The sequence below is a fragment of the Belonocnema kinseyi genome, chromosome 8 (assembly GCF_010883055.1).
Source record: "Belonocnema kinseyi isolate 2016_QV_RU_SX_M_011 chromosome 8, B_treatae_v1, whole genome shotgun sequence".
Taxonomy (NCBI): Eukaryota; Metazoa; Arthropoda; class Insecta; order Hymenoptera; family Cynipidae; genus Belonocnema; species Belonocnema kinseyi.
This window is the reverse complement of record NC_046664.1, coordinates 77,924,224-77,937,139: the sequence shown is the minus strand read 5'-3', so window position 1 is coordinate 77,937,139 and position 12,916 is coordinate 77,924,224. Positions and strand designations below refer to the sequence as shown.

General features: G+C 31.5%; 1 protein-coding gene across 1 annotated transcript in view; it reads left to right on the top strand.

Moving 5' to 3' along the window:
- Positions 1 to 5,471, top strand: part of LOC117178217 (CD63 antigen-like) — a 38,499-nt gene extending 33,028 nt beyond the window's left edge. Inside the window, exon 5 of the mRNA XM_033369524.1 lies at positions 3,863 to 5,471. Coding sequence (XP_033225415.1) covers positions 3,863 to 3,928 — 66 coding nt within the window. The 3' untranslated portion in view covers positions 3,929 to 5,471. The remainder of the gene's footprint in view (positions 1 to 3,862) is intronic.
- The last annotated feature ends 7,445 nt before the right edge of the window (positions 5,472 to 12,916 follow it).

Sequence of the window (12,916 nt, the reverse complement as noted above, 5' to 3'; positions counted from 1 at the left end):
GCGAGGGCGCATACTTTGAATAAAATATTTGTTATCATTCTCTTGAAATAAATGTGTTTTTTTCTTGAAAAAATACCGATTTCATATGTATACACCTGGTAACATTCAAAATTAAACTGTTTCAATTCGAATTTTGTAGTAATTAAAAAATGTAAAAGACTGATTGAAACTTTATAAACTATTTTCAACTTAATAATAATATATTTATAATTAAAATCTCTAATCATATTTAAACAATTGTTTTAGACTCAAATGTTCAATTTTTAAATAATTTAATTTGAAATTTTTTAATCAAGAAAAGAATTACTATTTAATATATAACAATATTTGACTGTTTATTTCAGACGAACAAATTAAAACAAAATATTTAAAAGTAAACAATTTGAAACTAATCTGTTTGAATTAGAGCCTTGAATTCTTAAAATTTCGAAGAGCTTTTAAAGTTTGAACGTTACAATTTTTATTTTTATTTAAAAAAATGTTTAACTTGTAAGTGAAATTGTTGAATTTTGACGCATGAATAATAATTTAACACTTATTATTTGCAGAAAGAAATTAAATGTTAAGAGATATTTAAATATTTTGAAAAAAAAATTAATTTAAAACTTGAGATGATTTGAAATAATTTAAACAAAGTGTGTGTAGCAAAAACAGGAGCTTTCCGTACTTTTTAAAACTCCTAGGAAAATTAAAAATGATTTTTTATTTTGGAAAATTATATTTTAAGATAATATTTTTAAACTTTTTAAATATTTCGAAAATTATCAAAGAAGAATCACAATTTAATTATTTATGCATAAAATCATTTTTAGCATGGTTGTGCAAAAATAAAACTTTTTTGCTTCTGGAACTTTTTCTTTACGACGATCCGTTTGCAATATAGAGCGTTATAAACAAATGGTTTTTTAACAAAATTATCATATTAGCACAGTGTTAGCTTAAAATCTACCGCTCACGAAAATTGTAAGCTTATCCACGGCCTATATTGAGGATAAATCTCTTGAAAGAGAAGAGAAATCTTCTGATAGAATAAGAACTTCTTTTCTTAAATTCTTGTTAAAAAGTTGCTTTTTCTAAAGGAAATTGTTTAGACTATTGATTTATCAATAAAAAATCATCCAGATGAACCAATGTCAGAATATCGAATCATATTGTTGCGAAACCTTTATCTAGCATTAATTAAATAATTTATTGTTAATAATTTCTTGTGTTAAATTGTTTTTAACAATTTATATAAATAATGACCCTTAATACCTAGAATTGACTTTCATTTTTTTCCTAATACTTGACACACGATTAAACTTTTCATTCTCTCGATATTGTCTCGTACGACAAATTATTATTTATTCACGGCCTTATAAACAATGTATTTTTTAAATAAATATGCACTACCCTAAAAGCCACAATTTTCAAGTTATTACAGATTAACTTTTTTATGTCCTTATTTTCACTAAAAACAATATAACTATCTTGGGTAGCATTTTAGATACCTGCGTTTTATTATTTATAAGAATTGTTATTAACAAAAACGCTCAATTAACAAAATCAAAACAATCTAATCGTACGGGAAAATATCACGAAGGTGAAAAGTTTAATTATGTGTCAAGAATTAATAGAAAAATGTAAGTTAATTATGATTATTTAGGATTATTATATATATAAATTATTATAAACAATTTAGCACAAAAAATTATGAACACCAAATAATGTTATTATTGATAGATTAAGGTTTCACAACAGTTTAATGCAATATTGTGACACTCGTTGATCTGGATGATTGTTTATTATTAACTGAAAAGTCTAAACAATTTTCTGTTGAAAATAGAAACTTCTTAACAACAATTTAAGAAAAAAAGTTTTTATTCGATCGGAATATTTCTTTTTCCTCTGATGAGATTCCTAGATATAGACAGTGCACAAAATTTAAATTTGTTTGAGAAATAGGTTCTATGGTAACACTGTGCAAATATGATAATTTTGTTTAAAAATCCATTTGTTTATAGTGCTGAATAAAAATGTATGATATTTTTATGAAATTTTTCAATTTTACCCTATTAAAAACACTTTTCTCGAAAAGCGTTCAAGGGATTTACGTAAAAATTCTTTTGCACGCTATTTTCGAGCCCCTAAATTGAATCCGAAAAAAATTGGGTGTCCTATGACCTTGTATTTAAGGATGGTACAGGTACACAGTTACTTGTTAACTGTTAGAACCACTTTGTTTAAAATTACTTTTTTGTTTGTTTGAAAATTCATCGTTTTAGTTTAGTTGAGAATTCATCCCTTTTTTTAAATTAAACTTTTCAGGATGAAAAATCAATAGTTTATGGTTAAAGTATAATCTTTTTTGTTTCAAAATTCGACTACTCGGTGGAAAATTCATCTTTGTAGACAGAAATTTACAGTATTTGGTGAAAACTTCAACTATTTTATTGAAAATTTATTTATTTTCATGAAAATGCATGGATTTTGTAAAAATTCATCTTTTTTATAAAACTTCATCTTTTATTTAAAATTTTGAACTGTTTTTTTACATTATTATTCTAATCAGTAGTTATGAATTTTATGTAAAATTTAACTTACAAGGGGAAGGTCTGAGGGTCGAAATTCAAATTGAGCTCGCGTGAGACTAATTCGAAAGATTATCGAATTTTACTCGACACGTGGAGTGAAACGTGTGACACGTATTTCGATACGTGACACGTATTTTCACACGTGAGAGTTCAAATAATTTGTACAAATTCATCTTTTTTCAAAAATTAATGTTTTTTTTAAACTGTTCTTTAAATAACCATTTTAATGAGTAGGTATTACTTTTTTGTAAAATTTGACTTACAAGGGGAAGGTCTCAGGGTGAAAATTCAAATCGAGCTCGCATGAGCATAATTCGAAAGATTATCGAATTTTATTCGACACGTATCACGGCTTTTTTAGTGGTTTCCAGTTTTGAAAATATTAATTTTCGAAAATTACGGCTACCTTCACTGATTTACTAGCTACGATTTTTTTACGTCTATCCACTACACCCAGCAGCATTTTCGTTACTTTTCATGATTTTGTCGCTTTACAAAGACTCACGTGTCACCAAGAGCAATCGCGGAAATAATGAAATAAATAAATGAACGAAAAAAATGTATTAATTAATAATTATTAATAATTTATAATATATATTTCCATAAAAATAATAATAATGAGACACACTACAACGAGGTCAAAATCGCTGAGTGAGAGACACGCTGGGTGACTGATGCTAGAAATTGAACTAAAAATTGTCTAAAAATTTGTTATTTATCAATTTTTGAAATTTAAAACGTAGCTTTGATTTCATTCGTGAAAAATTACATTACAAATAAGCAAATTAAACTGTTGGACAAAAAAACACAAGGCTCAATAAAATTTATAATGACAAAATTCTTGTCAAATTAGATCTGAAAATTTGCTTTTAACTTTTTTTCTCACGAGACACATGATGAGAATGTGTCCGTTAAATCTGAAAGAGATTTAACAAAAGAGAATTCACACTCGCTAAATTTCAGTTGCCGATGGTTTGGCCATATTATCGAACGCGAAGAGCGAATTCCAATAGGTGTGCGTTCTAGGCGCGCTCAAACTGGCGAGCGCTGCGTGCCGCGCGCTTAGCGCGCGATTAGAATGCCCCCGCGCGGTGGACAAATTTTTTCCTAATTCTGGTCTTTAAATATGTATTAATGATCAAGGAAAAAAATATTGGTTAGAGAGAATCATAAAAAATTCACGGAATTTTCACAATTATATTTTTTCGCCACCTTGTCTCGCATTTCTCCTATTTTAACTTATTTTTAAAGGTTTGTTTTTATTAACAAAAAATGTATTAAATTTTCAGATCGCTGGCATCGTGTTAGCTTGTTTATTGGCATCATCAATCAAAAGAGGCGACGAAGATAAATGAAACGAAACATGTTAATTTGTTTTCGGAAGCGCATTGTAAAATTCCGATTCGAGAATGAAAAACATGAATAATAGGGTCAACCTATAAACCTGAATTTTCAAAACAAGTTACATAGGGCGGAAAAATTTTTTCTGGAAAATGTAAATCGAGGTAAAAAAAATGACGCAATCGATTTATTTCGACAAATTTTTTATTAGACAAAAATTTACAGCACATTTTTTTAAGCAGCGTTTTTCTTAGGAAAGAATATAAATTAAAAATGTAAAAAATGGTTTTCTGCCTTTTCAAAAAATATTGTTTTAAATCCCAAAAAACGTGTTCCATGCGCATTTAAACAAATTTTGACTTCAACAGAAAACATTGATTTAAATTCACATTTACGCATTATTTTTCACTCAAAAAACTCTGCTTACAAAAAAATTGTGCATGATTTTTCGTTTCATAGAAATATGATAAAAAAAAATAAACTTTGACCATAAAAATTCGAGGGTCAAATATCCATCCACATAAAACTGTTCCGCACTATGCCGTTTCTTCTTTCAAAACTTTGGTGCTTTTGTTCCAACCTGATGATCAAAGCCCGAGGCTTCAAAAATTTAAATTTAACTTTAAAAAAGGTTGAAAATTATTTATTGTTTTTCTTTACTTCATTCATTTTCAAATTTTCAATTTTGAGTGATTTTAAAACTGCTATTACCATGCACTAAAATCAGAAGATATAATCATGGCTTGCTATTTTAATTTTAACTATTTGACAGAACTTGAAAAATTCCACTTATCTTCTATCAATAAAAAAAATATAATTGTAAAGGTATCGTTTTGTAAAATTGAAAATTTGAAGGGCCAACTGAATAATGTTCTACAATACGCATGACAAATTTACATGGCCGTTGGTACGTGGACCAACATTACAGTACAAATAATAAGATTTTATTGGTACACATTGACACTGGAAAATGAAAAAAAAATTAACATTTGTCTTTGAAGTTTTATCCTTGTGATTTTTTTTACTAACGCATGAATCTTAAGACAAATTAGTTTATCTTCAAAGACATTGTACATGCAGTAAACCTTTTTATTGTAAATATTAAAAACGATTGCAGTTGTTCTCATTCATGATATTCAGAAATAGGTATACTGATACGTAATGATTAAACAAGTCAACATTAAAATCTTAACCGCTACTCGACAAAATATTTGGCTTGAATTAAAGAAATCAATTCTTCCATATATGGTTTTTTATCTAACCAAAAGAAATGCAAAAATGTTTAAATTTTTATTCATTCAAAAAAAAAAAATTTTTGATGGAGTGCAATTTTCCTTGGACTGAAGTCCAATTAATATTTTTCTTTGATTTAATGAAATTTTTTTTCAAAGAAATTTTCTTTAAATCAAAGAATCTTATTTTTGCGTGTGCTTTTTAAGAAGTTAATAAATTAGCCGTAACTATATAGACTATGGAGACTGTGTTGTGAAAAAATTGTATGAAGATTTTTCTGTATCTTTTGAGAAGAGAGTATGAATAAAAATCAATAAAGCTTTATCGACATTTTCATCTCCTTTCCCCAGTTTCCCTAATATCACTTACCCCTCACTTGACCTATTTCTTCCACCACCTTTTCGAATTTTATCGTAATTCCAATACTTTCGCACCCGTCATTTTCTCTCACAAACTCCAGTTATCCACTTCTCATTTACCTTTATTTCACCTACTAACCCTCCCATAATGTCCTCTCATTTCACCAACTTTCCCATAAAAAATGCCCTTTCTCTTTTCCTATTTTTCCTCCAAGCATTTATCTCACTCCCCTACTTCCCCTCAAAATATTTTTCCTAACTTCCCCTCACCATGTTTTCCCCAACAATCTCTAGTTTAACATTCTCATTTCCTCTTACTAGACATACTTCCCCTCCCCTCATTTTCCTTTGCTGTCCCAACCTTCCTAATTTCACCTACTTTTCCTTAACTGCTTACCCCCCTTATTTATTTTCATATCTGCTACCATCATCATGTTATTATCCCTCACTCTATATACCTCCTTAACCCCTCACATCTTTTAATTATCCTCTTCTCATTTCACATTACTTCGCCCACTCCCCTTCCATCATTGTCCCACATTTCACCTACTTACACCCTCGTAATTTCCACTAACTTTTGATACTTTTATCTAATTATTTTCTGTACTTTTTCTACTTCTCTAATTGTATTTATCTTCACAATTCTTACTTCATACACCTTATTTCCCGTCACGCCTTATACTTCTTCTTTCAAATTATCCCTTACTTCTCCTCCTTGGTCCCCTCATATTGCTCGTCGTCCCCTGCCCTTACTTACGCCATCACCGCCTTTTCTAGTTCCCTAACTTCATTTCCCCTCACTTTCATTACTTCTTTTACCACCTCATCCCATTCCCTCCCACTCCTTTAAATTTACGCCTCCAAACTTGGCCTTATTTTATCTCACAACCCATAATTACCGAGTAATTCTTACCCGTCACTTGAAGTTGTTTTGCTTGAGAAAACGGTAAAGGTTCAAATGACACGCGTGATACATTAGAACAAAGGTCAGCATTTCGATCGCTATCAGGGGACACCACGCGAATATTTTTATTTGACTGCCGAAACTTTTCCCGCTCAAACCGACTAAAGGTCGCCACACAACGGATGTCCGAGACCACCAAAGAACAGAATCGCAAGCGGGCACGAGGCCCCATGCATGTAGGTAAAGAGTATATTCTCTTCCAACTGAATCTCTCTCACCGAATCGCCAGTCAATCCGCGTTTATGGACATTTGCGATTTTTATAGGTAATTTAGAAAGGCCACTTGTATTCAAAAAGTCTTAATTAAATAAATGTAGCCATAAGCGAGGATGCACTCCCGAACGTTTTCGAGTCTGCGAACTTGTTTAGCTTATGTTGTCCGTCCACGTGATCTCGGCAACGACAATAATTGGGCGACCACTTGGATCTGTAAATCTCGATTCTCGCGTATTTCCTCTGCCATGGAAAAATGTCACTCTAGTTCTCTCGTTTTAGTTTAGTTGAGAATTCATCCCTTTTTTTAAACTAAACTTTTTTTTAAATCTGGTGAATACGGAGAATGATGGAACAATTCCAATTTTAATTTGTTGATTTTAGCCATCGCAACGACCGACCTATGGGGATGTGCGCTGTAATCGACTGTTAGCAAACGCGGCACGCACCTAGCAGAGTGCTTCTCCATGCCCAAATGTTCAAGTGAAATATTTGGTACATGCTCAGTTGACTTCCTAGCAGCCTGAGCTATCTCAGTTACCTTTAATCTGCGGTCCTCTATCATCACTTTATGAATTTTTTCAATCATTTTGGAGGGTGCGACCTCAACGGGGCGTCCTGAACGTGATTCATCAGAAGCGCTCGTGCGACCTTTCTCAAATTCAGAAACCAACTGTTTGTCCGTCGAATATGATGGAGAAGAGTCCTTCAGCATGGGATCAATTTCTTTGTTTATTTGAAGTGGTGTTGGGCCTTTCAAATAGAAGTATTAAATGGCCGCACGCTTCTATGATTTTTCCATTTTGGCACAAACAATCGAGGTGTATTGTTCAGTAGGCTCTCAAATGTATACTAATAGAGCAATCGACTTGAAAATAAATATATAGTAGCAAGTCAAATATACATTACTATAGAATACAACCTAAAAATTAGACCTGCTGGCGCTATCTTTAGGTTAGGCCAGAAACTTTTCACCCCACCCTCGAATTTCAAGTATGCAAATGGATATTGTGTGCGTAAATTATATAGTTTCTCCAACATTTTTTTGCACAAATTACCGTTGAAATTTGATACTCCGTGCGTCACATAGCGTTCCACTTTACAACATTTTTCCCAATTCAACACTGTTGATTCGCATTCTAATGACATTCAATTGAACAAGCTATTAACTACTCCTAACATAAGATGGAGTTTTAACGAGGTGGAATCACTTCGAGAACAGATATTTCTGATGGTACACAAACAAAAATTGCAGGATAAAAGCAATTCATACATTCTTTCGCACGTTTCATCTGAGCCTATTCCTTGCCTATTCGTCTTATTGTTCCAAGGTTTTGAAGATCATCTTTTGAAACATTGCACCACGTGCAAGTATACGTGCTACCAGAAGACGTAATTCCCGTTAGTATGTTTGCCAATTTTATGTCAGTTGATATCATTTCAAGAAAATCATTTATTTTAATTGCAGACCACATTTGAGAGACATTTCCGTAATTTTCTTGTGTATTTTGAGCTAAGCCATGTATGAAAAGCTTCTTTACACAAGAATCTTGGAAAAGTTTTGCAGCCACACCTTGATCTTAATTCTACCGGGAACCAGTTTTAATCTTTGTCACCAGTGGATTGAATCTTGATTCAAATTTTAAAAAATCCACCTACACCAGCAAAACCAAATTTCAAGCTCACGTCAGAAACTCCTCGCTTCGATTTAAAGTGTTCAATTAAACCTTCTTTCTTAAAGAGATTCTATAGATATACATGTTTAGTTTGTACTTCCACCAATGGAAGATTTACAATTTATTTTCTATGACTAAACAGAAAAACAAATACCAATATCTATCAGGTATTAAATTATAATTTTAAAATTGAATTTTATCTATGAAAAAAGAGGCCATTCCCTTTTCCCGCTGGGAATCGAACCCAAGTCTACCGATTGTTAGTCGGGTGATCTTACCACTAAGCTACTACTATGGACGAGAAAATTCGAGTCCCCTGGCTGTGATGTTTAAGACTCAAGTGAAGAAAAAATGGTAGCTTAATAAAATAAGGATCATATTAAAGGTTTTAAGTTAAAGTTTTTAGAAATATGATTATGTTAGGCTTAATTCGTTCGCTGACGTTGTAGTCACTGCGACGGCAGCTAGAGTAAGGCAGTCGTTATACGATTTTTCAGAGAGTCAGTTGCGTATGCTCTGTCTTCTCTTTTCAAGAATAAATATATTTTGCCAACTAGCCTCCTGCTTTCCTTTATTTCGTCATTTATCTCATCACCGGTTCTCGTCGAATCTTTCTCCCCTGATAAGAAAGTGCGGCAGTCTGAAAATTTGTTCAAAAAGCGCAAGAACAGACTACTCACGTGAGTTCTCAGCGCATCGAATACAAATATATTTCTACAGAAAAGAGTCTAGGCGTTTTTGATTAGCATCACCTGTATTGAAAGCTTCTTTTTCAAGCAGCACACACTGCTTTTTCCGTCCGAGTGTCTACCAAGACTCTCTACACTAGCTTTATAGCTGTTGCAGATTTTGGTAGTAAAGGTTCGGGTTGTGTACGGGTTATTTAACGCCAATAAAACTATTAATGACCGATGGTGTAAGAGAGACTGAGTCGGATTAATTTTTAAGCGCTTTTCAACAAAAGAAATTCAAACTTTTATTTGAATGGTTTGGATTGAATCATTCGGAATAGTTCTGATTAGCTCGAAACGAATTCCTATTTTAAACTTTCGTCATGGTAGTTATTTTTTGGAGTGGCCCTTTAGCGTATTACCCTCTGAATGAAAATTTGTATTGCTAAAGAGTTTTCAATTTATATATTTTTTCGATTAACCTTAATTTATATACAAAACATCCTATATATAATATTTATGGGGTTCAAGTTTAGCCGGTTATTTAAATAAGGATGTATGCACCACGGAAGTACTGAAAAGGATTAAATCTCCAAAAGAACCTGCATATCCAGAAAAACAGTCTGTGTAAACAAGATCTCTATCGCAAACAGCTTGTAGTGTAACAGCGTAAAATTTTTTTTGAGTTATATAACACTGAAGATCGACCTATAAATTAAAAAATATACATTATCATTATTATCAAGTGGTAGATACTATATTTCGAATAGTAACACCTCTCAATTCTGCCAATGGTCTGAATTTTTCCTTCACGGTTTCTAATAACTGACCCGTTTGCCATAAAATGATAATTTAGACAACTTCGTTCAGGAGTAATAATTTATTGTAACAGCCTCCTTGATTTTAAAGAGTAATTAAAATATATATCAAATGTTAAAAAAAATTTGCAGAATATAAATTTACCTGTAAGAGTCAGGAGTTGCTAATAACCATACGACAGCAAGCAACTGCTTTTGAACTGAAATTTTAAAATTAGCCAATAATCTTGATCCAAATAAATTTTCCAAATCCTCAAATGCAGTTGGCTTCATTCTAAAATTATCTATCATAAAATGTAAATACCTTCTAAATTAAAAAAATTAGAATGCCGCTCTCTTTCATGGTCTGGCCCTTTCATCTCTAATTGTTATTATTTAGTGTAATCTTAATTAGGGCTTTCTTGTCATTTTATTTTCTACATTTCCCGTACATTAAATAAGTACAATATCCTTAAAGGATATTCAAAAATATGATTCGCGGTGCCAACTGCAGCTCATCGTAGAACTATTAAAAGACAAAAAGAAAATACATGCGGTTAAAACATAAGTTTTTCTTACCCTCTACTTCATTTTTTTTTAATTAAAATTTTGTTGTGATGATTTGAACATGGTAGTTTTGAGTAAAACGCGTTTAAAGTCTTAAACTTAGAATAAGTTAAGAAAATGTTGTATTTTTTTAATTTAACTTACACTGAATCATCGATTCCAGCTGCATAAAGCACAGCTTCTACATAAAAATGTACAGAAAATTCTAGTAAATATCATTACAAAATGACTGCGTTGCAACAGCTCGACAGAACAAATAATGTACTTTTGCGCACTTCTTCTTGCGTCGAAAGGGCCTATAGAAGCTTATAGAAATTTGTTCCAAATGATTGAAAATTTTGACACAACATTTTTGAAATGTTGCACTATCAGAAAAAAAACAAAGAAGAAAATCGACTTTTCGAAAGAAACAAGACTTAAAGTTATTTTATTTAGAAACGCGCTGCCGCCAGCTGAGTTCCCTGTCTGCCGAGATTTACGAGGCAAAGAGAGGAGGATGGAGTAGCAGAGAAATGCACAAAGCAATGTGGGCGTAGGTTATAAGGAAATAGAATCTCTGTCCAGCCAGCAGCACACGATAATCTGTTGCAGTACGCTGGAGACGTCTCACTTACGTGCCGTCCGTGCACGAACCAATAAGCCAACCAAACGCGTGCAACCTGTCGTGTTGCTGCAGTCAATGGCGGTACTTGCTCAAGGGCGTTGCGTGCTAGAGTAGATAGCGACGCACTTGTCTGCGTCGCTGCTCAGGCGGAAGCAGCACGACAGGTTCTACGCGATTGAGTTTCTCCATGGGTTTGTGAATGGACGGCACGTCCGTGAGACGACTCCAGCGCACTGCAACGAATTTTCTTGTGTTATGTCCTTCACGGAACTATGAAGGCACGTGCGAATGACTAAAGCAGCGATGGTAGACATCGGTCATCCGGCGATGGAGTTTATTACTCAAAAAATTCAAATATTACCAAAAATCTTTGATAAAAATGAAAAAGTTCGGTCTTTTTAGGTTGTAAATGCAGGTATTAGGTTGTAATTCAACTATATATTCAAGACTGCAAGAAGTGCAATACAATTTTTTTCGTAGAAATTTAACTATTTAGTTCTTAATTTGTCTGTTTTATTAAAAAATTTATTTAAATAGTTTTGTAGAAATTGCATTTTTCTTGTTTAAAAATTCAACCTCATTTATGTAATATTTGTCTTCTTATTCCGAAAATTCATTTCTTTTATTAGAACTTTCATATTTTTTTATTAACAAGCCATCTGTTTGTTGCAAATTGATCTGCTTTGGTAGAAAATTGTACTATTTTATTAAAAATTCGTTCTTTTTCTTATTTTCAAATTAATTTTTTTTTACTAAAAATTTAGTCGTCTTTTTTCATAGAAAAATAATATAAATAAATTTAACTTTAGAAATTACAAAACAACATAGTTAAAAATAGTTTAACACAAAAACAAATTTTGAAGCATAAATAAAAATTAAGCAATTATTACTTTACAAAAAATTCGTTGGTTAAAAGAAATTTAAGGTGTAGATTAAAAAATAATTTGAAATTTGGAATGATTAAAAAAAACTGATTTAATAAAATATATATATTTGAAGATCTTTAAATAAGACTTTGATAACTGCCGAAAAGTTTGCATTTGTTTATCTAAACTGTTCATTAACATTTAAATCGTTATATTCAAACAATTATTATCGAATATAAATCATTTTTAGTAATATTTGTAAAAATTGAAAAAAATATGGAAATACAACAAATTATGAAAATATTTTCTTACATAACGCTATTTACAATAATGGTTATTATCAAGTTTTCGATTATTTTTGTGATTAAACGTAATTCTTATATTAATATGTGCGGTGCATATTAATATGTGCGACAGAAATTTGTCACGTAGGCCATTTTTTCATTTTCCAGATGGAAAATTTGAATGATGGCACGTTCGACAAATTAATGCCTTCCAGTGGCTCTCCATCGGTTACGAGGTTGTAAAAAAATCTACGCAACAAATTATTAATATTTTGGAAGAGGCTTTACCTAACCTATTATATTGGATGAATTTTAATTGCGTAATAAAGTAACGTGAAAAATATTTTTCAACGAGCGATTTCGTGTTTACTCTGTCTACGTTAGATTCAGTTCTGCTAAGCTTGTCAAATGTAAATGTGCGCTATTTGTGCTAGGAAAGGGAAAAAATAAATATCTCAGAATAGTATGTTTACACCAAATATCAGAATATACGTTAGTCAAGTTGTTCTTACAATTCTAAGGCAATCAGTTTTTCCTACATTTTGGAAAAATGAGGACTATTTATACTCTGTTCTTAACCCTTGACGTTATTCTTGATTCCGTTGGTAAGTAAATAATAAATTATATTATTTTCGATATTTTATTTATTATAAAAAGTACTTTTAAAATATCTAAATACTTAAGTTCTTGACTATTTCAATTACGTAACATCTCAAGCGGGACAAGCGGCACGTAATTTTTGCAAATTCGCAAAAAATTTCTTATGAA